The following is a 26,833-nucleotide window of genomic DNA, read 5'->3' as shown; positions in this document are numbered from 1 at the left end:
ACGACAGCTTTGCCACGAGTTTATTTTAGACAGGGCTACAAAGGAATAAACTGCTTTTTGAACCGAAAAAAAAACAAAAGATTTCTTTGATTTCCAAAAAGAGAAATTTGCCATTAAAATTAAAAACCTCTGAAGATATAAAGTGTATCTTTTCTGCACTTTGTGCAGAATTGTAAAGTGCATCCATATATTACATTACCACAGTAAACGTCTAGACCGCAGCACTTACATGGCCACACGCCTTGCATCTTAGAAACCAAACAGATGGCCACCATAACCATCACCAGATGAAAAGCATAGCAGAGGGAATGATGAATGTTTTCATAATGCAAACAACCAAAAGTCATGTAAAAAAAACGCACACAGTGCACATAAAGGGCATTTATTTGAATGGGGAAAGATGGAGGTTAGCATAGAGCAGAGAAATAGAGCAGCTCACTGTGCTCTAGCCTCTTTTTGGTATTTGTTTCATTGTGTTTTATATATGAACAGTTGGAAGGTTTATGGAGGGACCAGCCAGTCATGGCTCTGCAAAAACACAGAGGGAGGACTGACAGCTCCGTTTGGGTGGGGTGGGGCGGTGCTCGGCTCTCTGACATCTGGTTGTGGTTTGTTTATGTACGTTGCCAGTGGTCTCCTACCACCAGGCAAGAACCAGAGCCTGAAAACGTGCACATGTTTATGTGAGTGATATAAGGTGAAGTGAGTATGTAATGTGAGCGTGTTGACCACGTGCATGTAGATGGCTTTTTGGGAGAGCACACTCTCCTATAAATGAACACAACAAATTCCATGTTTGTTAGGTGATGATACAGGCTTTTTGTACATAGATATGCTACCCTAAAAAGTTGATAAAAAAATCTACCAGCAGGTTTGCTTTGCAAAAAAAGACACTTTTCATCAGAGATAAATGGGCAAGATGGTGATATTTTATCAAACCCATGTCTAGATGTTTCAAATTAATCAAAAACACAAATATCTGTAGGATGTGAACTGTATTTATCTAAAAATATAATGTACATATTGTTGTACAGCAAGTCCTGTTGTATGTTCTGTACTCATAGTGGTACAGCCACCAGATCAGCTGTATCTGTCAAACTTCAACGTGGTTTTTAGCAAAATAACAAACTTTAGAATGTACCTTTCCCTTTAACCCACACAACACAGCACCTTTTTCCACTAACATAAAAAAAAAATCATGCCAACACTTTTAGATTTGGTGCCAGGCTGCCATGCTAGCTGACATGCGTGCATTGTTGTGCACAGTGTTGCTGTTTTGTTTCCCTGGTCGTGTAATAGATTTGAATGACTTTTACTGAGTGCAGCAAGTTTTACAGTGCAGTAAATTAAAGGATCGAAGGAAATGAATCAGAACTGAAAAGCTGTTAAAACGTGATATTTGGCAGTGATGTAGAAATACATTTTATATTAGATCATTACTGGGTGTAGTCACAGTCCAGCAATCCACTGTTCTGACCACAGCAGCAGCTAGTTAGATTTGAAGTTTGTTAGTCCTCTTTATTATATCCTCTTTATTCGCCCAATGAATGGGTTTTTACTTATCACTATTTAATGTATTTATGATGTTTAACCATGCCTATAACCTGCAGCTACTAAATTGTAGTGGAAAAAAATAACATGATGATCTATGATGATGACTCTTGAGTCAGGGTTCTTATGTAGGGGGAAGAGGGGCACAGCAGGGAGAGAGTTCAGCTTCCTGACAGCCTGGTGGATGAAGCTGTTCCTCAGTTTGCTGGTCCTGGCCCGGAGGCTGCGCAGTCTCTTTCCTGATGGCAGCAGACTGAAGAAGTGGTGTGAAGGGTGGGTGGGGTCTCCTGTGATGTGAGACGGGAGACCCGGGTGAGACGGCTGTCGTCGAGGTCTTGGAGGGAGGGGAGAGGGGCGCCGATGATCCTCTCAGCTGGCCTTACTATGCGATGAAGTGTTATATTATTCCAGTAGGAGTGTAGTACAGTCCTCCAGAAGGGCAACATTTGAATCAGATCTGCATCTCCTTCATTGCATCATAGGCTGTGTTGACACCTGGCATGAGAATGTGTCAGCTCATTATGATCACATTCAAATCTCACTTCCTTGCTCTATATTCCTGCATTTACCATGCACATGGCTGGGGGAGTGTCATTAATGCCACTACTGCAAAAAATCAGAATTAAAAACTTCACAAATATGTTAAAGATCAGATGAAGCACGACCTGGAGGGTCAACCATGAGGACAGCCACAGTGTGGTACAGATTGGACATGATTCTGTATTTACAGATCACACATATTGACCCTGACCCAGTCATTTGAACTTTTCTCAATGGCCTGAGAAAAGTTGTACTATAAAATCGATGTGCTTTAGCACCTACGATGTAGTCTGCGGGATCCAATCTGAATGACATTTGTGAACGCATCATAGCAAGTGAAGAAATATAAATTTAGACTAGAGAAAAAGGATTGTCTACAAAGCAGGAGAAGTGCTTCCAAGTTTCAAGAACTGGGTGAGAGGTTTTATAAAGCAGTTCAAAGAGAGTCAAACAAAGATTGACAGAGGTATGAAGAGAAACATGTGGAGAGAGACGTGTGTCTAACAAGAATAGAACTGCCAAGTAACTGTTGAATGATTTAGCCAAGAAGAAATAAAGGAGAGGCCCAAAGAACACAGTTACCACGGTTAAACATGGTGCTGGCAGTATAATGCTGTGTGACGCTCTAGGGCGTTTGGAACTCGAAATCTTGAGGAAAGAATACTATGTGAATACCTTGAGAGAAAACCTAAAGCAGTCATTAGCAGAACTGGGTCTTGGTCTTTGGTTTCTCTTCCAGTGTTACAATGACCCAAAGCACGAAGACTTGACTTATTGAAAATCTGTTGTGTACTAAAGACCAGCGTCCATGACAGATTCACCAAAGAAGAATGGGCTTTTAGAATAATAATAATTTGCTTCCAGCTGTATTCAAATTGCTGGCACTTGTTATGGCATCACTTAAAGTGCATGTGACAAAGCTTTAGACATTTAGGAGTTTTGATAGAGAGTTCTCACTTTTCTTCCACGTGTATGTCTTGGAGTTCACCGACAGGCCAGTAGTTCGGTCTATTCCTTTAAGATGTGGAGGAAAACGCAGATCACATGGATCATACATATGGGAAATGAAGGGATCAAAGTGAAAGAGAGATGAAGTGAAGGACAGATAAGTTGGGACCGATCACGTGCGCTCATGTTTGTTTGGTGTTAAATGAGCGCTAGCCTCCTGAGTAAATGTAAAGCAGAGCATTGAAAGAGGAATCTCCGCTCAGACACTGTTAACCATTTCCAGGCTGATTCTTTGCTCTCTCTATAGCATTCTTTTAGAATCTAATGTTTCCCATATGTTGGGAGAGAGATGAGGCCATGGCAACAATGACAGTGGTGAAGAAAAGAGAGAGTGAAGCTAAAAGCTAAAAAAAAAACAGGGCACAACTGGAAGACAATATGGCCAAATCAAATCCCATTTGTCCACCCCAAGCCATTTGTCCCGTAGGACCACATTAATCCCCATTCTCTTCAAGTTTTCACTGTTTCCTGGAGTTTTTCCACAAAAATGTGATACTTGTTAAGCTAGAATTGAGCATCCTTTCATTCTATTAAACCTTAACCATGTTTTCTTTGTTCCTTCTTCCCACATGTAAAGCACATAGGCTGTTACTTTTATCCTGCACAGATGAAAGGACGCAGCTTTCTCACAGCCTCCTGGCATCTGGTTGTTGCAAATATTGTTACAGTTCTGTGCATATATGGAGGATCTGTATAGACTATATCCCCTCCTATCCTTTCATTAAATCATGAATCTGGTGTTCTGGCTTCTGTAAACATCCACTTCCCCCACTCAAAGCTTTTCTCTCCCCCAATACCTTTGGACTCTCTCACCCACCATATCCATCCCCCACCCCTCCTCACCCTTCCTCCATTTATCTCTATCCTTTCCTCTTTTCTCAGGCCCAGATTCAGCTTGATTGCGGAGAGGACAACATCTGCGTCCCTGACCTCAAGCTGGCTGTTTATGGGTGAGAGGAAATCACCTTTCTGTTACTTTACCTGATTCGACGAACACGACACAAAAACCCTCATGCAATACCCTGCCTGCATTCTCCTTTACTGTTAGCTATTTACTGAACGCCTTTAGCTAGAGACAGATCAATTGTTAGCTTTCAATTTGTTGTCAGTTAGCAAACAGTTACCTGTTTATAACTCCAGCAGATACAGATCTACATATGTTAGCATGCAGTTAGCTACAATTAATAAACACAGAACAACATTACCATACTTTGAGGGTCTCTGGTCACCCAGTCAAGTCAAAGATTCACTTTATTTCAAGCTCAGCTGCTGCTGTATATTTATGTAGTACTTTTCTTTGCCTACTCAAAGGTACTCAAAGCACTGGTACGTCAAGCAACTTAGGAATAAGTGTCTTTCTCAGTGACAAATCGGCACTGCCAACCTTATGGTTACCACCTGAACCACAGCTGGCTATTTTAAGCTATGCTAACTTTGCTAATTTTGTCCATTTGCTGTTGATGAGTTTATGTACATTATTTAGTTAGATGCTTTCATCAATATAGACTTTGCATTGCTATGCTAGGCTAACCGAGACAGTAAAATCCGCCACTCAATACACTAAAGAAGACGTGAGTTTTTTAACATGATTGCCTTTGACAGTCACAGTGTGCAGAGGCAGGTGAGAGAGGTGTGAAATACAACAACAGTCTACTCCCTATGTCACCCCAGTCTATCCTAAAGATCAGAAGAAAATAACATGGCAACAAAGAGGAAAAAAACAGTAACCCAAAACATGAAACAAGGGTTAGGTGTATTATAAATCTTTGTCTGTGGAGCTTTTCTTTATGCACAGGATTAACATTAACATTATGCATTAGAATTAACAATTGCAGACTACTTATTGTCTGCCAGAAATGCAGATAAGATTCATGACTCTTGGCGCAGTGGCATGTTATTGCTAATTAATCATGTGCCCTTGTTTGTAATTGGACACCAGACAGATATTCGTCAGCTTGTCAGTGCATTCACACACACTCAGGACGTTCTCCTCCCTGCCAGCCTGCTATTATGAGGAGTGTTTTGCATTAGGCCATGTGATTTCTCTTAGCTGCAGAAATACAATCAGCGCTGAAACTTTCCCATGAAAACTCAAAGATCTGCGCTTGCATTTGCCACAGGATGAAAACTTGAATGATTCAGCACTTTCGCTAAACAGAATATCCCCTTCACTGTGACACGATGCAAGACGCAGCGTTTTTTTTTCCCGCTCCCCAAGAATTCACAAACAGTGGGATGTTTAACATTCATTCGTTGTGTTACAGCTCTGTCCTCTGGCTTCAATTAGTCTATTTTATGATCCACTGTTTTATTTTTTCCCAGCAAATGAAATTCATCCGAGCTACGCGCTGCACATTTCAGCCTCTGTGGAGGCTTATGGTATCCGTGTTGCTTCCTCTACATTTGCTAAAACTGCCCAGGCCTAATCAAAATCATATGGCTGCATGTCTTACCTAGCAAGGGGGTTACTGCGTCCATACCCTCTGAAGACAAAGGGGGAGGAGGGGGGTCGCAGGAAACAGACTTAAAGAAGGACCCTCAGCCAGGCTCCTTTCCCCCCCTTTCTGCTCAATAGAAACATGAATTTACTGCAGCCAAGTGAAGCTGACGAGGGAGGGAGGGTCGGAGTTGGAGGGCATTGAGAGGATTTATCACTATGCCGAAAACGTGTTCGCACACAGGGGCGTCACTGTGAACACTCAGAGTAAAGGTGGGGGTCGGTTTCCTGAGACAAATCACAGTGATCAGATTTGGGTCGTTTCCCAGGTCGGTCATGAGGGGGAAAAAAAGGCCTGTGGGGACTAACCAAAACAGAGATGCATTGTCTGGAAAAGACTTTGTGTCCCTGCTTCTCATTACGTTTTTACATTCTTCTCTGGCGTTTTTTTTGTTATGCCCTGCACCACGCAACTTTAAATGGACGCAATAACAGAGGTAATGCTAGGATGTAGCCTGCTGATTTCACTAAATGAACTTTAAGAGACTGAAACTAATAGGAAATACAAAACATGCAGCCATGCTAGTGGCTAAAAGCTAGTGTTAGCGTGCCTGCATGCTAGCAATTACAATTCTGTATTATATTTTTCTTATGTTGTATTTTTAACTCTTGAATTGCACACTATTTATGATGCTACTTCTCACACCATGTTGAGGAAGCAGGCATCTCATGATCTAAGACAGCACCTATTCATTTTTCGATGGTAGTGTGAATCACTTTGAAGCCACCCTCAAGTGGCCACTTAAGGAACTGCATTTTTTTTTCATTTCCATGTTATTTCTCAGTTATGCAAGTTGCTGTTTGGTTCACACACACACACACAGATCCTTACAGAACCTCACAAAGCTTATCTCCAAACATATCACATCATTAGTTTACTATGTTTGGTATAGGAAATTATATCTTTGGGTATATCTTGCAGACATTCTTAATAAACTGATAACATAAGGTTAAAACATTCTGACTCTGTTTCTACCTGTTGTCCTGATAGGCGGATCAGCCTGCCTATAGAGAAAACAGTACAAACTATCATCCATGATCATTGTGCTATGAGTGTTCCCATGGATTTTACGGGGATCTACTTCCATAACTTCCTGTCACTGCTGCCCAGCTGTTCATTGGGCTGTGTAGTGTATTTCTTTCAGGGATAAGGTCCTGTTTGTCAAAGACTAAATCTGTAGTAGTATTTCTGTCTTTTTGGTGTTTGGTGCAGCCCATTGTTTTGGTTTTAAAGCTGTTTTGGTTCTCTCTCACAGCTCACTACAAGAGACTGATTATAGGGCTAAGATGAGAGGTGATAATACAGTAGATGTTGTTTACACAGCTTACACAGCCAAAAAAGTGATGTAATACATGCAATACGTAATGCAATTTTGAGTTTGTTTTTCCTACACACATGTTAAAATGTTGTACATTTACAACACAAAACTGTATTAATATATGTATTCCACATTTATTATGTGTTGGCTCAGGTGTGATCGTTGTGGTTCTCTATCCACAGTGACAGAAAAGAGGTGTACCTGGGTGATGAAAACTCTCTGAGCCTCACCTTTAATGCCAGGAACGAGGGAGAGGGAGGGGCCTACGAGGCTGAGCTCTATGTGGCGCTTCCCTCTGAGGCAGACTACAGCGGGATAGCACGCAACAATGTGGTGAGACAGACGATTATTACTGTTATCACAAGGCTCTCTGTTGTGAATGTTAAATTGAGATATATAGATTACAGTCATATTACAGTTATATTACAGTCCGATTACATCCGATTACATCAGATTACATCACAGCAGGGTCTGTAAAAAAGGAGTAGACTCTTATGATATAAAAAAGAGTGATATTCTTTTTATGCTTCCCAGAGCCTGACTCAGCTGACGTGCAGTTATGATGCAGAAAACCAAACCCGCTATCTGGTGTGCGATCTGGGAAACCCCATGACGTCTGGTACCAGCGTAAGAGCCAGCTAAACCCACATGTTGTTTTTGGCCTTTTTTTCCCTATGTCTCAGTACAACTAAGTCAAGTCAACTTGTGTAGGTCATGCATAAGCAAACTGGGGAAAACGTGTGAAAACAGTGTTGTTTCCATATCCTGTGTCTAGTTATGGGCCGGCCTTCGATTTAGCATACCCAGGCTGAAGGACACCCAGAATACAGTCCAGTTTGAGCTCCAGATACGAAGGTAGGTCTTCCAGTATAGTATGGTGCAATATGGTCATGTGATAACAGCAGGTCCACTAGAATAAATGTTAATTTTTATGTTAGAATGAAATTCAAATGTACAATACCCATGAGACATAGCTATTGTGGCGAATGAGGAGAAGCTATTCAAAGGCACCAAATGAAATGAGGATTAGTCGATATACAGATATACAGAAAATGAAAATGAATTTCGTCATTTTCTTGGTTGCCTTGGTGATGGGTCCCAGTATGAACATCAGATTTCACATACACACATTTACAAAGTGAAGCAGGAATGAGCCCTGCAACCTGGAAAATGTTAACATTTTAGCATTTTGGTTAGTGGGTTTGTGTTCACTGGGATTTTGTTTGCTAACAAGCAGCTAACTGGGACTACAAATGCCCTGAAGGAGTCTGTTCTGTAGAAGAGAAAATAAAATTTTGTTGTAGTCATGCTGTATTTTGTCACACCAGTAGTTTCACTCATATCAAAACTTAATGACTGTTTTCCCGGGTGAGGTTGAGGCTGGTGGTGCCAACACTGCTGAGGTGTATGACACCTGACACAGATTTTCACACTTAAGTTATTTAGGCTGAAGGTCTTGTTTCGACAATAGTTTCCTCTGATATTTTTAGCAGTGTTCAGATGTTTCTCAACAAAATGCGCAACATAGGTTTTTATCTTTGACTTTGACTTCTGGATGATTTTGCAATACAATTTGGACAGAATGAGTCACTAGAGTTTCATAACAATCCCAGCTGTACAATTTCACAAACTGTGATATTTTCTTTGGGAAAATGGGATTTTGTCCAGAAACAACAAGCACATGAAAGATTTCCTTCCACTTTTGTGGATTTCTTATAATTTACCCTCATGTTTCACTTCACTGTGAATAGTACCAGAGGTAAAGACTTCAACTTCATTCTTCATTTTGACTTGAAAAATTTGCTCTTTAAACAGAATCTCTGTCCCTGTCAGCCAAATGTGCAGCAGGTCCTTGAATGCTTGGATTCTTGTTTTCTTTTTGTACTTTTGTGCGTGCATATTGATTAATATTACTGGATGCCATTTAGGCCATGTGGACTACTTGCTAAATAGACTTGGGGAGATTGGTTGTGGCTTTGAAGAAGGTAGACATGCTAACAGTTTGTTGGAAATGTCAACCGTGTCTTTATATTCTTTATATTTTAATATTTGTCCATTTCAGTGGCTGGTCAACAGATGATAAATGAACATTTTTTTCTGTATGTTTTAGTAAAAATGCAAATAACTCTGAGAGTGAAGTGGTGCTGTATGAGCTGGAGGTTGCTGCCATGGCTGATGTCATTCTGCAGGGGTAAGGCTCTGACGACATCACATTATACAATCTTTCCTACCATGATTTCTGCCAAGCTGACCGTGTGACTGTTCCTGCAGTGTTTCTCGGCCAGACAAAGTTATTTTCCCCCCTCCCAACTGGACGGTTCGTCACAGTCTGGTAGAGGAGCAGGACGTCGGCCCCGAGCTCCAGCAAGTCTATGAAGTATGCTGTGATTCCTTATTCTTACTGACATCTGTCTGTTTGTGGTCCTTTAAAAATAAAAGGTGGTAATGCTGATCATTTTGTCTCACAGTTATTGAATAATGGTCCCAGTGTGGTGAGCCTTTCCACATTGAAAGTGAAATGTCCTCTGAAGGCTCACGGCCATGAGCTGCTCTACCCTGTGGAGTTGCTCACAGAGGGGCCCCTGAGCTGCTCCTCCAAGACAACCTTCAATGCACTGAAACTCAAGGTGAGGAGCTTGATTGTCATGGTAATTTTCATTGCCATTGTTCTATTCTTGGCTATGAATATTAGACTGACGGTTAATGACTGACAATGTATGTACCGTATGTATGCTTGTGCTTCAGCCTCCAGCAACAGAGGGACCCACGTCGCTGATGTCAAACACTGAGCACCACGTCCAAACGAGGGAGGTGCACAAAGATCTTCTGGCTGAACAAGGAAACCTGGTGAGACCACATTGAAAACACAGAACCAGGAGAGAAAGTCAGAAAGTCCAGGAGCCAGTCACAGATGATGGGGTGTAGTCAAAGAGAGAACAGTTTGTGGGTGAGCTTGTGGGGGATGACCGTGTTCAATGCGCTGCAGTCAATAAAGAGTATCCTGATGTAGGAGTCTTTACTCTGCAGGTGTCAGAGGGAGATGTGCAGGGCTGAGGTGGACCTGTTGGGCCAGTAGGCATACTGCAGGGGGTCTATTGTGATGTGTCAGTGGTGTTTGTACACATTCCCTGTCCCTCCACGGGTTTTCTCCGGGTACTCCGCCTTCTCCCTATGTTAACCCTGTAATAGACTGAATACCTGTCCGGGGTGTACCCTGCCTTTCACTTATCTGGGCATAGAGCTGGGATAGACTCCAGCCACCCTGTGATCCTGTAGTACAGGGAAAAAAAGGAGTTTAGAATATGGTAGGATAGAATGTAGCTTGTCTGTCAACTGTTACCCCTGTATTATTGTGTTGTGCTATGCTAAAAGCATTAACGAAGACAAACAAATTGGTGCATCATAGATTTATATTCTACTAATTCAGATTTTGCCTCCTTAATAAATAACATGTAAAGGACTTCTTTTTGTGTGTAAATTGAAAGCCTAAGTCTGAATGAGACTTTTCTAATAAAACCCATAAAGGGATAGCCAGGAAAGCAACATTAAACTGTTCACTTGGCTCTGTGAGGGAAAAAAAAATTAAATCCTGTTTTGGCTTCTAAAATTTAAACATAACTTCATAATTTATTAAAATTATTTACTAACAGAAGAACGTACTTTGGTTGGATTTATCTTTTTCTTTCTGACTTTGGGAGCACATTTGTTCCTCATCAGGAGACTCCACATGTCCTATAAAGACCCCAGGAGGTGTTTGCTTCTCTCTTTGCTCCTTGACTCAGCATGTGGGAAGAGATTGTGGTGACGCGCGTCTGCAGAGCTCCAAACACACCACAACAGAGCTTCTTAAATGGTCAATAGTTCTTATGTGGGGTGTTCAGTCCCACTGGGTTTAATACAGGTCTGTGTTTTCATTAGTGTTCGGCTCTGCTGAGTGGGGCTGTGCTGTTCACTGAAATAACCTAATCACATTGTAGAAAGAAGAGGCTGTGCTTGAATTCTAATGAGGTTATTTCTTTCAACAGAGGAAATGGGAATAGATATGATGAGCTCTGGTCAACATCTCCTGCTGCCTGTCGGAATTGTTTGCGAGACATTAATTAGGTTTGCGATTGAGTTATTTTGAGGCAGCCTACGTCACTGACTGTAATGACAGCTCCTCCTGATGGTGTCAAATAAGCCATCAGAGGATCCGACCACATGTAGATGTTTCTAATCAGCAGAATCACACGATTTGAATGTTGAATGTTAGAATTCCAGAGAACAACAACAACAACAGGAAAAGAAAGAGGCTAAATTTGTCCTCTGGGACACCCAGGCCATTTTTTGATGCTCTTGACTATTTATCTTTAGACTTCTTGTGGGATAAATTGCATAAACAAACAAAAATGATTTATATATACTAACAACTTTATGAAGATTGGAATGCTAATATATGCAATGTCATTATTTTGGCCCGATTACATGATTTCAGACTCGATCGGAATCGGATGTTACCTCCCGATCAGGACTCGGATATATATTTATTAATGCTCTCAAAGTTAACGCCTTCTGTGCAGGGTGGCTCTGTTTCCTGTAGTGTAGGGGTATGACTAGGTCTGTCGCGATAAACAATAAATCAATTAATTGCACGATAAATTAAGTTTTTCGGCCGCGATAAATTACATTTGCATGCTGGTTTGTTTTCCTCTGCTGCAGGGCTTGGACGTTACAGCAACACAGAGAGCTGTGAAGCTGCTCAACACCGTTTCAACACTTTTTTTTTTTTCAACACATGCTCATGTATAGAACCTGCTCTCAGAGAGTCCGCGTTGTACGAGTGAAGTTCTCTGCCTTCTCACTGGCGGCACTCGCTGCAGCGCCGCCCATCAGTTCTCTTGCCCAGTCCTCTTGTGCCATCTCTGCTGTCAGTTTCTATGTGTTTCTGTCTACATGGTGGCATTTGTAAAATTCACTGCAGCTGTCTGCAGCGGCCTGATGCGCATACACACATGCAAACGCGTGCGCACACAAGCACATGTGCATACAGGTGAGCCCACTCCCAGAGAGTGCGTGTTGTTCGGCTCTGTTGCTCATGACGTGCTAGTTGGTTTGACTTAACTCCATTGACTATGCTCAGATAAGCCATGGTAATAGGCCTACCACTACTCATAATAATAATATCAACATTAATATTAATATCATTAATAATAACAATAATAATAATAATAATGTTGATGATTGGGGGACTTTCCAGTGTTAAATGTTCTTTAGAAATTAAAGTTTATTGATCTTATGGAGAATCTTGAAAGTATTGGATCAGGACTCGGTATCGGCAGATAAAATCAAATGACTCGGACTCGGACTCAGGCAAAAAAACCTAACTGGGACATCCCTAATAATAACACTACTGTAAGTTAATTAGAGAATTTCTCAACAAGATGTTCATGACAACAGTGGTGCAGTGGTATATAGGTTGTCTAGTAACCGGAAGGTTGGTGGTTCGATCCCAACTCCTCCCTAGTCACTGTTGTGTGTTCTTGGGCAAGACACTTCACCCTAGCCTGTGGCGCGCCTCTGGGATTAGTACAGTATCTAAAATGACTCATTTATGGACATGTGTTGACAGTGGGTAGAAAGCAGTGTTTGTTGAAGGCCAGTAAAAATGAAATATTTGAATGAATGTTGAGACAGGCTCTGTTCCAGGCTATTAGCATAGCTGTAAATGTCAGTGGGATATTGAATGAGGTTTTGTTGGAGCAGGACTTGTTTCTTGTGGCCTCTATAAAGAAAGAATCACCTTCAGGCCTTTATAACTTCACTAGATATGGCCAGACAATTTAAGAATAATAAATATTTTGGGGCCCCCAAAGCACCTTGTATATGTATAATGATTGTTTAGGGTCTAAGTGAATGTAACCAGCAAAACGCATAAGACAACGAAACAAATGGCAATGGCCAAAGATCAGGACTGTCTCATGGGGGACAGGTTAAGACTGTTTTCTGCACACAACCTGCCAGATGATGCCTTCAATTGCCCATGGTCAAAATGTAATAAAGTGCAGAACATGCAATTGCATGGATAGGCTTGTTTATGTCGAAAGTGGACTCTGATAAACCCACACAGTCCAAACTGATGATTGATGTTGAACGCACGCTGTGTTTGCCTCTGTTAGACGTGCAGCACTGTGGAGTGCTGGCAGCTACAGTGTAATGTGGGGCTGCTGCAGAGAGGAGCCAGCGTCATCCTGACTGTCCGCTCCAGACTGTGGGCTGAAACCTTTATCGAGGTGAGACTACAGGTCCACACAGCCACAAAGTCTTGTTGGGTATATGTATATGGAAAACTCTAACATGAGATTATTCCTGCTCTTATATTGCCCTCTGTTGGACACCGGCAGTAACTGCCGGTGTCTCCCCATTCCACATTAATTCCTTTGCTTTTTCACAGCGCACCTTTAAGCAGTACATCCTGGAGTGCTCTGTTCATTTTGAGGTGGAGAGGATGCCGTATTCTGTTCCTCCCAAATTTAAACCATCAGGATCTAAAAAGGTACTGGATTTTCTTGTAAACCCCTCATGACACATGAACATCAGTGCAGAGTGGAACAGTTGTGTGTTGTCCTGTCTCAGGTGCTGACAGCTGTGATGTGGAGCAAGCCGGACAATCACTTCTCTGTTCCAGTGTGGATCATTATCCTGGCTGTTCTTGTTGGACTGCTATTACTGGCCATGCTCATATATCTACTGTACAAGGTAATGTTTATACAATTACCACACAAGAAAAAAGAGACCAGTGGCAAAAACCACTAATAATCACTTACAAGCTTTATTATGTTAGGATTCAGTGTTTATGGCTGTTGTCCTGCTGTATCAGCCAGCTACTGACAAAATCACCCCAGCTTTATGAATTAAGATATCTTATAAATTTGGAGGTCATGCTAAGGCAGCACAGCAGCCAAAACCCATACATTATACTGCTGTCATCGTGCTTCAACTCTGTGATGATGTTTGGTTATGAGGGAAATAGAGTTTTTCCTTTACAATTCAACTTTATTTATATAAGTTGAAAAGACATTATTTCAGTAGGGTTGTGGAGCATTAATGGCCATGTTGTTTGACCAGCAGCTTCCTTGGTGGTGTCTTGGCAGTGTTTGGTGTATGTTCAACTCAAACAAAACATGTTTAACTGTTTAACTACAACCCTTCGCTTTATGTATAGTTGACTGCACATAATTGTGGACACAACGCCACTAATGAGGTCATCTTTATCAGGCATGGTTCACTTATTAATATGGCTATAGCCACAGATAGAATATGGCCATAGGTAGTATAGGGCCTCTTAATCTTTATCATAGCTATGCTGCTACAGGCCTACGCTCTTGGGAGACACAAACATGATCCACTGAGCAGTTGCCTAATTCATACTAGTGATTCATGTCATTAACTCTCTCCTTCATCCTCTCTGTCCTGTCTCCCTCTTCTTCTTCTCCTCCTTCACCTGGCCGACTGTCAGCAGGAAGGTTCTCCCTTATGAGTCGGGTCCTGTTCAAGGTTTCTTCCTGTTAAAAGGGACTTTTTCTTGTCGCTGTTGCTCTTAAGAGGGTTTAGGCTCTGGGTCTCTGTGAAGCACCTAAAGACAATTTTGATTGGAAAAAGTGCTATATAAATACAAATTGACTTGACTTAGTCAAATGCTTTTTGTGATGTTAGCTCATCTACAGCACATTTTCTAACCCGTACAACAAAGATGTTTTTTACAGTGTTTTTATTAGGTTGTTTCTAGCAAGCACAGTTTAAGACTGGTATTGGTCTACAGAGCAGATCATTAGCAGAGGGCTTGATTGCTGAGATGTTGAACAGCTTCTGCGGTTCCACACACTTGGGCTGTGTTTGAAATCACTCTCACTCCCTACTCCCTACTCCCTACTCCATACTCCCTATATGGGGAGTTCAATGTAGGGCACCATATAGTGAACTTATTGTGAAAGCATTTTTGGACATTTCGGACACCTCCGTGATTTTCTATCGCCATTAATGACGTCATTGTTGTCGCAAATTAAACGAGCCGTTCTCTGCCGGCCAAACAAACTCTTTTTATGGCAAAACATAAATAAAGCAAACACAACTGGTCATGCTGCATTCTAGAAACCATCATTATATTTATAAGACAGGTGACGTAACTTCCGTTCCCATTCTCTTCGCTGGTCTGCGCAATGCATGATGGGACATATCGCTAAAAGTAGTGACCATCGGATGGACGCTACTTTTCAAGATGCATTGTGGGATACATTAAGGGCCCTATATGGGGTGTATAATTTCTCACTTAGAATTCGGACAGCACTACAAAATGGCAAAGGCACTATATAGGGCCCTATATAGTGATTAGCGAGTGATTTCGAACGCAACTTAGATTTCACTCCTGCAATGAAGCACACACAAAGACAGGGGAGGAGGAAAAGGGTGTTTAATGAACAGTGTGAATTCTGTGTAGTAAGAATAAAGTTGCTGGTTCCTTCTACGTCTTTCTTTTTAGAATTTTCAGCTGATATATATCATTTTTACTGTATAGATTCAATAGTGTTAAATGGTGAAAGAGATGAATGAGTCTCCTTTACTGATCTCTCTGCAGATGGGCTTCTTTAAACGGTCAGATCCGTATGGTACGACCATGGAGAAGGCCCAGCTCAAACCCCAGGCGTCCTCTGAAGCTTAGATCCAGGGCGGTAGATCTTCCCTCTGCAGCTGTTCCAAAGAACTGGAAGTGTCGTCACGTTCCCAAAGAAATGACGGAATAAGCAGACAGCCCATTACTGAAGAGTCAGTTATGGGTGCTGTATCACTGGAACAAACATTATCTGGTGCTGCACTAAAATGCCAACGACAGGGTTCTTGCAGTTGGATGTGCACTGATGTTTTTGTACAATCAGATTTTTCTCAGAAGCCAATTCCCTCCTCATAAACTCCTCATACAATACTCCTGTAGGGACACGGAAACGCACCTCCAACAAAACGCACTAATGCCAATCTAAATGTGTTTGAGCTTTGCTTTTGTATGGTCTTTAGGCTACACCAGTTGTTATTTATGGCACAGTGTTTTCCTATTGATTGTTGAATGTTGTACTGTACTGTCTGCAGGACCAATGAAACTGTAATGTTTAACTTGAATTATTCCTCTCCCATATTGGGAGGTACCTTGTGTATGATGTAATGTATTCATTGACCTATTGGTGTCATGGCCCAGAATAAAGCCTAATTTTGTATACCCATCCAAAATGTGTGTGTGTGTGTGAGTGTGAGTGCGGAAGCAGTTTCAGTGAGGTCTATAAACACACCAGGCTTGCTGCTAGCCAGAGTCTCTACATTGACCACAGTCCAGCATAGAAAACCTCTACAATGTGCAATCATCATAACTGGCCATAGAGCATAGCTCTTAAAGGTCATGTTTTTCAGCTTTATGCCTTCATGTTAGTCAGGAAACCCTTGACTCATCAATGAACTGATAACATTTTGGTTAGTGTTTTAATTTACAAATCACACATATTGCTATAATTGAGAAAATGTCATCTCTATCAAAAGTAGTATCAACAGTAGTTGCAAAAAAGTCATTAATAAAAACACAGTTCAGTTTGTGTTCAGCCTTATTCTGCTTCCACTGCACTCAAGGCTTCATTTTTGATCCGCTTCTATTTTCTCTCTAAAATGTACCCAGGAAGATCAATCTAGAAAAATATAACACCTGTATGCAGATGACAGCCTGATTTATATATATCGCTGCAAAAAACAACAATAACTATACTTTTTCTTTTAGTTAAAACAAATTGAAACTGAGGTAATCCTCTTTAGTCTCTCAGATTCCCATGCCTCGCTTCCAGATTTCTTGAATACATACTCTTGCAAAATTTCTTTTTTTATCAGTTATCACTTTTTTTATCAGTTACTTTATTTCCTCCAGGTTTAAATAAACCTGTTCGTAGTACAGCTAGACATGTAACAATATAAGAAGAATTGTATGATTTATATGTACAAAAGGGTATAAAGGATAGCTCTTCTTTCTTTGTTCTGTATGTAAATAAGCTATGGAGAGATTCCTCACATTGCTGCTGTTTATGCACTGACTGATATTTGTGCTGAGTGTGTACATGTGTAGTTCTGCTGAGTCCCACTGGTTAGATTCTCCCTCCCAACCTGCAGATTGGGTGTTTTGTGTCACTCCCTTCCCTCTCTCTCTAGCTCTCTCTCTCTCTCTTTCTCTCTCTCTCTGTGTGTGTGTGTGTGTGTGTGTGTGCGAGTGCGTGCACTCTGGCTATAAAAACCATTCTGTCACGAGGGCGCTACTCTGCAGAGGAGCTCAAGTGTTGGTCAGAGAAAGTGACGGAGGAAACAGAAGAGACTGCGTTTGGCCTTCCGTGGCTGTGAGTAACACATGCAGTATGCTGTCTTATGACTCTCTTACTTACAGTAAGTACAGTGAAGCATGTTAGTATGCATGTGCTGCTTCTTTAATGTCTGTGGCTTTGGAAGAGAGGCCGATGACTCAGCAGTTTGAGGACACAGATCTGTCCTCTAGGCTTCAGATTAACAAATTGTTATATTGTTTGATTTAATACCATCATGAGTCATATAAAAATTGATACATAGCCCCTTCAAAGGAATCACCCAAAATGAAGGATTGTTTTGATGTTTGTGATCATTACTAGTGAGGTAATGGTGTTTAGGAAAAGTGCTCAGCCATCCCTGGGTGTTTTCCTGCTGACTGATGTCTGTCTAATGTCCGCTTGATCCTCTGTGATGCCTCCTATTCAGCATATACAGAGCTAGGCTTTTGCGCTGCCTGCTGTGCTGTGAGTCAGCAGACAGGGGTATTAGTGTTCGGTATCTCTGAAGACTCCGGGCTGTTTGTATTTCAATCAATACTATGACTTTAAAGCATTATGGATGTAAGCAGCAGTTTCATGTTTTTTCCACGCAGGTCCTGCCCTTCCTGTGTAAGCTGGAATCATGGCTAGAAACCTGCTGAAGAATCCCAGTGGGGAAGGTAAGATATCATTTTCTTTACAGATGATCTGCAATTATTCAGCTCTATGTACATTTTGCAAAAAACTTTTTTTTCTAATTTTCATTTGCAGTCTTTTCTGCTGATATAACATCATTATAGTAGTTTATAACTCCATACACTAATAAATAAAAATATATATTATGAAGAATGTGCTGATTCAGATGATTGCATGGAACCAGATTACAACTTTATGCAGTTTGTGTTTTGTATATTTAAAGTTGCATGGTGGTTGCTAATGTGTTAGAAAACAGTTGCTGCAGTGAAGGAACACTGTTATTATATTTCAAAATGTATGCGTATGTTTTTGGGGTTCCTGAGGAAAATTTTAAAATCAATTATCAAAACCTAACCACAATGAAACCACAATCAGTCAAAGATTTGGGGGAAATTTTGTAATTTGCAAAAGCTTATGTGGGATTAGGACATAAATAAAATAGAGATCAGTTATGATGCTGTGGTCAGACTGGCAGCTTGAGAGTGTGGATTTTTTCACCCAGAGCAGCTGGAATTCTGGGAGCTGACGGAGAACGGCGGAAGCCAGTGGAAGGTGGAGGACATGCCTGGGGACTGCGGTCATGATTTTTGTTATGACGGAGTAACAAAATACTTTGCAACCTCCTTTGAGTGAGTCTTCATCACATCATTACATGTGACTATATCACACACATTTTGATTTAATGAATCTTTATCACAGGTTGTGTCTGAAGAGACAGGTGATCGACCTGTTGGCAGAGGGTTACTTCTCTGAAGATCTTGACACTCAGCCTGCTGTAACAGTGGAGGACTGGTAAGACAAAAGGTGGACAGACATGCATGTAGAGACTGTGACAGTTTAAAGAGCATCTCATCCTGCAGGTACTGCGGGAGGACGGACTGTGGCTGCACCTACCAGATGACAGTGTGCCTGCTGGATGAGAATCATGAGGTCATACAGGAGTACAAACACGAGCCAGTGACGCTGGACCCTGACTGTGAAGACTGCTCCTGGAAACAGGTAAGTAGACACAGGGGTGCGCGCACACACACACACACACACACAACAGCAGAGATCACACAGCAGTTTCCTCTCCTCAGGTCACCCATATATTCTCTGACTACGGCCCCGGGCTGCGCTTCATCTCCTTCGAGCATGGAGGACAAGACACCAAGTTCTGGGACGGCTGGTTTGGAGTGCGCGTCACCGGGAGCACTGTGACTGTGGAGGTTTGAACCGAAGGAAAACCAGGAAAAGAAGAAGGGAAACCAACCAATAGTTAAAGGTAGAGAGTAGGGTCATGTAAGGGCTTCAGAGGACCAGCTCTGCCTTACACCTCTGTTTATCCTGCATTTTGCTGTGCATGTTGTGGAAACATACTGCTGCTAGTAAGAGATATGTAACACAGAGCAGTCATGATAGCACCTGCTTTACTAACTGAAATTACTGCTTGCAACACAGATACTAATCTGTTAACTTCTACCTCTGCACAGTGACACTCCTCAAGGGTGAAATTAAAATGATATAATAAACCAAACTGTTGTTGTTGAGTGGTCATGCTCTGTGTGTATTTATTTATTATTTATTTATACTGATGACTGAAGGTGTTTTACACTGCAGGAACTATAACAGGCTGTTTAAGGTCAGGGTGAACACTGACAGGTTTACCTATAAACTTCACAGCCATGTTCCAAAGGTACCCCCTCTTGTGTTCAACTTGTTGTGTTACAGTTTTTTCTGATTGCTTAAACACTAACAATGATTCTTATAGCACAATTTCTAAAACTATTAATAGTTTTAGCAAAATCACTCACTGAGTTTGCAAAACTAAAAGCAAAAAAACTGCTTTACACTCAATTTGCACTTTTGTAACACACAATTTGCAATTGTATAAATATAATCCACTTCACAGCACTCTTTTTGCTGAACTGTAAACACAACTCACTGCTTTACACACAATTTCCAAATGATCAACACACTCCTAGTAAAACTACACACATTTATGGCTGGTATTTACACTATTTTGCCAACTGTCTGGCTACACTGTCACATGTGAGAACAGTTTTACATCATTAGTTCACTTTGCAATCAGCATGAACACTGTGAATAAGACACAGGTAAGCTTCAGTGTGGAGAACAATGGAGGGAGAAGGAGACTGAGAAGAACGAGAATTAGAGGAGGAACATGAGGAAGAGGAGGAGGACGAAGACTAGGAGGTGAATTTAGAGGAAGAGGACGAGGAGGTGAAGAGGAAGGAGGAAGAGTAAGAAGAAATAGAATTACTGATGTCATCGGAGCTACAATAGTGGATCATGTGATCAACCATGGAATGACCCTGAGGGAAGCTGGACAACGGGTTCAGCCTGAGCCGCTACACTGTAGCAAGCATCATGAGGACATATTGATGAGAATGGGTTAGCACAGTTCCTTCACTCTAAGTTTTGTAGGTGTATCATACTCTAATGAGAAAAACAACAATACTGTACATGTAAAACTGAAACTGTTACTCCACAGAATTACTAGACATCCAGCATCTGGAAGGAGGCATGCGTGGATATGGACCAGGCATCATGTCAGGCCTGGATTTGGCACTCCAGGAGACATGTTCCCCGGTGCCTTGGACTAGAAGACATTGCATGTGATGTTGATGAAATTCTGTGGCCGGACCCAGAGAGACAATGAGACTGATTTTCTCTCTCTTTCAGTGAAATTGTATGTTTTCTTGTGTTTGTTTTGATGTGTGTGAATAAACATTCATACTTGAAATTTGAATCCCTGTGTGTTTATAGAACTATTTATGACAAAAGTTTGACCTCACATGGACATACCTTGTGCACAGAGAAAGCAAAAGCCAGATGTGTTTTCAGTTACAGTTTTTTCTGATTGCTTAAACACTAACAATGATTCTTATAGCACAATTTCTAAAACTATTAATAGTTATAGCAAAATCACTCACTGAGTTTGCAAAACTAAAAGCAAAAAAACTGCTTTACACTCAATTTGCACTTTTGTAACACACAATTTGCAATTGTATAAATATAATCCACAGCACTCTTTTTGCTGAACTGTAAACACAACTCACTGCTTTACACACAATTTCCAAATGATCAACACACTCCTAGTAAAACTACACACATTTATGGCTGGTATTTACACTATTTTGCCAACTGTCTGGCTACACTGTCACATGTGAGAACTGTTTTACATCATTAGTTCACTTTGCAATCAGCATGAGCACTGTGAATAAGCCACAGGTAAGCTTCAGTGGCAAAATAGTGTAAATACCAGCCATAAATGTGTGTAGTTTTACTAGGAGTGTGTTGATCATTTGGAAGTTGTGTGTAAAGCAGTGAGTTGTGTTTACAGTTCAGCAAAAACAGTGCTGTGAAGTGGATTATATTTATACAATTGCAAATTGTGTGTTACAAAAGTGCAAATTGAGTGTAAAGCAGTTTTTTTGCTTTTAGTTTTGCAAACTCAGTGAGTGATTTTGCTATAACTATTAATAGTTTTAGAAATTGTGCTATAAGAATCATAGTTAGTGTTTAAGCAATCAGAAAAAACTGTAAGCAATCAGAAAAAACTGTAACTTATCAAAAACAAAGCCAAAATAAAACCAAAAATCACGTTCATACTGCGTCCCCTCTTACTGCTTTCATAGGATTTAATTATGTGGGCTGCAGCAGGTGCTGCCTGATAAACTGATCATCAGCAGGTGTACAGACCTCTATAAAAACAGACATTTTGACAGTTTGTCAGTCAGAGCCTACAGACCTCACTGAGCATGCTCAGTGTTAATGTGACAGCACAATTAGGTAAAGACTGAACAAGTACAGTTTGTTTGAAGGGTTACCAGTAGAAAGACTCTTCTGTCTAAAAAGCACATGGAAGCCTATGGACACATGAGACCAAAGTGCAGTTGTTTGGTCTTAATGCTCACCACCATGTCTGCTGAAAATCAAACACAGAATTTCAGCAGAAACACCTCATACACACTGTCAAGCACGGTGGTGGACTGATGATTTGGGCTTGTTTTACAGACACAGGACCTGGACACCTTGCAGTCATTGAGTGAACCATGAACCATGAACTCCTCTGTATACCAGAGTGTTCTAGAGACAAATGTGAGTCCATCTGTCTAACAGTTAAAGCTTGGTTAACTAACTGGCTTAGGAATGGTCTAGTCAAAGTCCAGACCTCAGTCATTTAAATGCCTTAAAAGCTGTGCATAAATGAATACAAAAAAGTGTTGTAAAGAAGAATGACTTTATCATTCTCAATCTCTCACATAGTTGAGGACCAAAATTCCTCCACAATGATGTGAGAAGCTGATAAATTCATACAGACAACCATTACTGCAAGTTATTGCTGCTAAATAATGGGGGTACTTGGTGAACATGTTAAATAATGGAACAGTGAAGAAAAAGTTATGTATATTACATTGTATGTCCACCATCAAATACAAACACATATTTAAATAAAAAACCTTTATTTTCATCAAATTCAACATAAGTCAAAGTGGATGGCATACTGTATGAAATATTTAGAAGCTATGTAGGGTACAAATCGTGATGACAATAAAACAGTAACAATAATCCATGTACAGACCAGTGGCTGTTAAACACAATATTGTTCATACAGAGTTCAATGTGAGCACTGTTAACACTGGCATACTGAGGGCACTGTGCTGCTTTGTTCACGAGTCACTGTAATACACTCATCTGACTTAAGATTAAGGGTCATATTTATCATGTTTATATTGATAATACTATGTTCACACGGCATTGTTCAAATTGTATTTTTTGCGGAAAAGATTTTCATCTTTTGACATTTCATTAAAAATTTACTTCAATGACTTCAATATGAACATTACATTAAACAACATGCATGTGCACATTGATAGTTTTACACGTCACCTGTGTCACCTGCAACAGGAAGTGTCATACTTAAACATTACTTCATGTCTTCCCGTTCATGTCACAGGGCTACAAATCAAATATATATAAATATAAATATACCGTTATAGCACCAGTTAGTGAATGTTTCATCCACAACATAAAGTAGTATACATTTTGAACTTTTTTACATGAACAATTTTGTGTTGTTTTTTTAATTAGAAGTGGGATGCACTTTCATTCTGTCACACAGTTAACCCTGTTTGCTAAAATTTCATCTTTCGTTCTTATTTTGGTCAGACAATTTTAAAACCAAAATTTCAAATAAAGAAATAAATTAATTTTTAAAAAGACTTGATGCTGATTTATACATAAAAAAAAATACTGATAATAGTCCTGTGTCTGATTGTTCAATTCTAGAATTTTAACACTTAGGGACATCAGCAAGAAAACCATGTGTCTCTTACAAAGTTTACTATAAAAAATAAATAAAGTTTTGACAAAAAAGTATTTTTTGAAGCATTCAGCTCTCCTGAAATATTTCTTCTACTTAGTTAAAGACTTCTTTTCTAAGGATAGTAAAATACACTCGATCCAAAACATGCATCAGTTTGATGAAAAGCTCAAAGGAGATGTGGCCATGTACAACATGTACACCTTTAACCTATATCACCACTAAGTCCTTTCATGTACAGTTATGACTCTGTTTATGAATTATGTTCACGTAACAGACTAAACATTAAAAGAAAATGTTCTGTATACAACTCTGCTTAGAGAACTGACATATTCAGAAGCTACAGTTAGGATTCCGGATCTGTATTTATAGGTGTGTACAGTATGTCATTGTGTGTGTGTCTACTGGGGTCTTTGAGGGTGACGGGTCCTGGTTCAGGTAGAACGCGTGTGCAGACTCATCATTCTCCCTGTGACTGCATCTGTTTACAAAAGGCCTCGAACTGCTGCTGCTCCAGCTCCGTCATCACCTTGTTCAAAGTGTAGATCTGTAGATAATGCAACGGTTATATACACACACACCAAGTGGGAAGACAGCTAACATGCAACACATCTGTCAGCGCATTTGTTGAAAATTAAAAAGGAAAACAGCGATGCATTCAGTCACCTCTGCTCTCTGTCGTTGTTTGAGCTCTTGCTGTGCAGATTTCTGCTTGGCTCTGTCTCCTCTGGTCGGGGTAGAGTTCAGCTTTGGTTTGTCCTTACGGCAGGCGGGCTCCATGGTGACAAGTCTCCCAGTCAATCCACCTGAAAGGTTTAAGATAATGCCTCTGAGCATGTGATTATTTAAAAAAAAAAAACGATTTTCTGTATTAATTGAATATTGATCAGAAATTAGACTGATAATGAATCTATTGCTAAAAGTAAATGTTACATGTTTCAAGTATGTAATTGACTTGATTCATACTCTAAGTGTCAGCTAGCGTTTTCAACGAACATACCAAATTTACGTAACTACGTTTAATGGAGCTATTTTAGCTAACTACTTTACTCTAGCTATCAGTCAGCCGACTGCTAAGCGTCTAACAATACGTGGTCAATTAAACGTTCGTCAAGAAACTCATATTTAAACTGTTAGCTAGCTGTTACATTCTTTTTCTTTTGTTATAACGCCTTACAACATTTTTTTTCGCAGAGCAGATAAAGGCGCACTCACCCGTGTGTAGAGAACAAGTATAACAGTAAAGGGGGAAAGTAATTTAACGTAATATATTGAAATATCGTACCACTAAACTGACCGCTGCTAGCTACTAGCCGAACAGCTGTTCCCAAGGTGTCACCATAAACAAATCCGTGTAGTAGTGACGCTTTTGAACTAAGTTCCGGCTGACCGTAGAGAGGTTCCGGTTCTTCTTCTTCTTCCTTTTATGGCTTTAAATTACTTGCTGATTACCGCCATCAAGTGTATAATAATGTAAACTATTGCTATATTAATATCACAATATAGTCTGCCACTTATATAAATACGTATGATATAATTTATCATGTTTTGATCTTTGTGTGTAATTGTGTAATTGTATTTGTAAAATATAATATTATGGTGTTATAGTGGGGCTGACATTAAATTGTGACAAAAATACAAATTACAAAGGGAAAAACACACAAACAACAATAACAATCTTTCTCTCTGACCACTAGATGTCACCCCTGTTTCACTGTCCAGCTGTGACTTTACCACAGATCGCTGCCATCTTTCAACATTAGACTGATATGTGTGTATGACTCAGATGATTAATCACAGCATCTGACAGGAGAACCTTTAATTAATTGTTTCTGCTGAAGCCTGACCGCCTTACACCTGCTTATGTGGCAACAAATGAATTTTTAGATAATCAAACTATTTTTGTGTTGTTGTGTTTTCCTCCTGTTTTCTCTTTTGATTTATAGCACTCACTGATAAGCATTGCTCAGACACACACACACACTCTGTGCTGACTCCCCTGAGGGCACCTCTTCAGCGAATAAATCAGATGTGCAAGGAGTGAGGCTGACACCGGCTGGGGGGTGGTGGTGGTCCACAACACATTAATCAGCACAGAAACAAAAACAGTCATTATAAAAGGGGACAGAATAACTAAACACTCTCTCACACCAGGTGAGGAGATCGTCTCCTCACACTAAACTACCTGACAGCAATGCTGTTTTTGTGAACCTGAAGGTCTGGGATGTGTGCATGTGTGCCCTCTGGCAGCTGTACGCCACAGAGATTTATCGCACAGCATACCAACGGTTTACCTGGATTTATCCTCCAACTACAGGAGAGCGCTCTCCCTCGGAATAATATCCTGCCAAGAACAACTTCTGCTGACAACAGCCAGGCTTGCTTCTCCATAGGCACAGCAGCATAAATGAAAAACACGCTTACATAAAGCATGGCGATCAGCTGCAAGGGTTACTGAACTTACATATTGCATCTAAAACTTACATTTTAAGGACTAATTTTTAACTTTATGTCGGCTTTGCTGCTTTGTGTCAACGCTTGACGTCAAATGTTTGATACTGGCTGTTATAAACCTCCAGCTGGGAGCTGGAAAGTGTCTGTTTGTCGTGTAGTAAAATCCACTTCGCTTGACAACAGTAGACAAAAATGGCACAGCCGCCGGTGGTTTCTGCCCAACGAAAATCCAAGGTGAAAGACGTCACAGTGCTGACCACGCTGCAGGACTGACGGAGAAGAGTGAAGCACAAACACCCGCAGTGATGACAGAAACATCACTGAGGGAAAAAGGTGGTGCAGGTGCAGCAAGTCACCGTATGGCACCACAACTAATGAGAGATCATTAATATTGCACAGCTACTGAGGGAATAATTTCACATAAAAATCTTATTTTAAGGTCATACATTTACCTGATAATGACCTGGGTCTTTATCAACACACATGTTTTAAAAAAGCAAGAAGATAAGCAAACAGGTTAGCCATACTAAGCTACAGTAGGCCTATGTGCCATGTGTGGTCTGGACCAATCCTATAATACCATTAGATGAGGGCCTATTTTAGGTGTATTAGTGACCTATACAAGTTTTGATAAATTAGTACTAGATAGTATTAGATTATTATTACTTGAGAATGAGTAAAGAAGTTCATGTTTTTGGAACGGCCAAGTCACAGTCCTGACCTTATTCCAATGAATGAAATGTTGTAAAGTAAAGAGTTCATGTAAGGACACCCACTAACATCTAAGACTAAAGGCTGGATGACTTTTTTAAGCAGAAACAGTTAGATGTTATTATTGCTCCTTTCAGGACTTGTGTGAAAATTGTCTGATGTTTTGGGTCATTTTTTTCACGATCCCCGCCTGTTCTGCTTGCTCAGGGGTTCAGACTTTGGGTTTCTGTAAAACACCTAGAGACCATTGTGATTGTAAAAGGTGCTATATGAATAAAACTGATTTGATTTAAATTGTTGGTGTTCCAGGTTTTCCTGGTTGTTTTGGTATATTTGTATTTTCTTATTTTATTTTGAAAACCTAGTTTCCTTTTGTTCTGTGTTCTGTCTG

General features: G+C 40.5%; 3 protein-coding genes across 7 annotated transcripts in view; 2 read left to right on the top strand and 1 right to left on the bottom strand.

Annotated features, from left to right (window-relative positions):
• Positions 1-15,891, top strand: part of LOC114436018 (integrin alpha-5-like) — a 35,617-nt gene extending 19,726 nt beyond the window's left edge. Inside the window, exons 19-30 of one of the 2 annotated variants that reach the window (XM_028406055.1) lie at positions 3,982-4,049; positions 7,098-7,248; positions 7,450-7,542; positions 7,691-7,770; positions 9,026-9,106; positions 9,187-9,292; positions 9,384-9,542; positions 9,661-9,762; positions 13,071-13,184; positions 13,346-13,447; positions 13,528-13,650; positions 15,527-15,891. In XM_028406055.1, the coding sequence (XP_028261856.1) occupies positions 3,982-4,049; positions 7,098-7,248; positions 7,450-7,542; positions 7,691-7,770; positions 9,026-9,106; positions 9,187-9,292; positions 9,384-9,542; positions 9,661-9,762; positions 13,071-13,184; positions 13,346-13,447; positions 13,528-13,650; positions 15,527-15,610 (1,263 nt within the window). In that variant the 3' untranslated portion in view covers positions 15,611-15,891. Of the gene's footprint in view, positions 1-3,981; positions 4,050-7,097; positions 7,249-7,449; positions 7,543-7,690; positions 7,771-9,025; positions 9,107-9,186; positions 9,293-9,383; positions 9,543-9,654; positions 9,763-13,070; positions 13,185-13,345; positions 13,448-13,527; positions 13,651-15,526 lie in introns of both variants that reach the window. The other variant, XM_028406054.1, reaches the window with a different exon arrangement.
• Positions 15,892-17,177: 1,286 nt separating this feature from the next.
• Positions 17,178-19,464, top strand: fbxo2 (F-box protein 2). Of its 3 annotated transcripts, none has more exons than XM_028406663.1 (6): positions 17,178-17,309; positions 17,867-17,932; positions 18,451-18,577; positions 18,648-18,740; positions 18,809-18,947; positions 19,028-19,464. In XM_028406663.1, the coding sequence occupies exons 2-6, from the start codon at positions 17,896-17,898 to the stop codon at positions 19,160-19,162; spliced, it is 531 nt and encodes a 176-aa protein (XP_028262464.1). In that variant the 5' UTR covers positions 17,178-17,309; positions 17,867-17,895; the 3' UTR covers positions 19,163-19,464. The 3 variants fall into 3 exon arrangements, with proteins under 3 accessions (XP_028262464.1, XP_028262466.1, XP_028262465.1); XM_028406665.1 differs by having other exon boundaries at positions 17,230-17,309; positions 18,456-18,577; XM_028406664.1 differs by having other exon boundaries at positions 17,241-17,355.
• Positions 19,465-22,400: 2,936 nt separating this feature from the next.
• On the bottom strand, positions 22,401-24,657 carry svbp (small vasohibin binding protein). Of its 2 annotated transcripts, none has more exons than XM_028406463.1 (3): positions 24,563-24,657; positions 23,944-24,083; positions 22,401-23,824 (listed from the first exon to the last, which is right to left on the bottom strand). In XM_028406463.1, exons 2-3 carry the CDS (start codon positions 24,055-24,057, stop codon positions 23,738-23,740), a joined length of 201 nt encoding a protein of 66 aa, XP_028262264.1. In that variant the 5' UTR covers positions 24,058-24,083; positions 24,563-24,657; the 3' UTR covers positions 22,401-23,737. The 2 variants fall into 2 exon arrangements, with proteins under 2 accessions (XP_028262264.1, XP_028262263.1); XM_028406462.1 differs by having other exon boundaries at positions 24,493-24,647.
• Positions 24,658-26,833: the final 2,176 nt, after the last annotated feature.

The sequence above is a fragment of the Parambassis ranga genome, chromosome 5 (genome assembly GCF_900634625.1).
Source record: "Parambassis ranga chromosome 5, fParRan2.1, whole genome shotgun sequence".
Taxonomy (NCBI): Eukaryota; Metazoa; Chordata; class Actinopteri; family Ambassidae; genus Parambassis; species Parambassis ranga.
Note: the sequence above shows the minus strand (reverse complement) of the source record. Positions and strands in the feature narration are given on the sequence as shown.

Bases quoted from the DNA above. Each gene is read 5' to 3' on its own strand.
- fbxo2 (XM_028406663.1), top strand. From the start codon at position 17,896: ATGGCTAGAAACCTGCTGAAGAATCCCAGTGGGGAAG. The intron at 18,578-18,647 runs GTGAGTCTTCAT...TCTTTATCACAG, and splicing joins TACTTTGCAACCTCCTTTGA to GTTGTGTCTGAAGAGACAGG. The intron at 18,948-19,027 runs GTAAGTAGACAC...TCCTCTCCTCAG, and splicing joins AAGACTGCTCCTGGAAACAG to GTCACCCATATATTCTCTGA.
- svbp (XM_028406463.1), bottom strand. From the start codon at position 24,057: ATGGAGCCCGCCTGCCGTAAGGACAAACCAAAGCTGAACTCTACCCCG. The intron at 23,825-23,943 runs GTGACTGAATGC...CATTATCTACAG, and splicing joins AACAACGACAGAGAGCAGAG to ATCTACACTTTGAACAAGGT.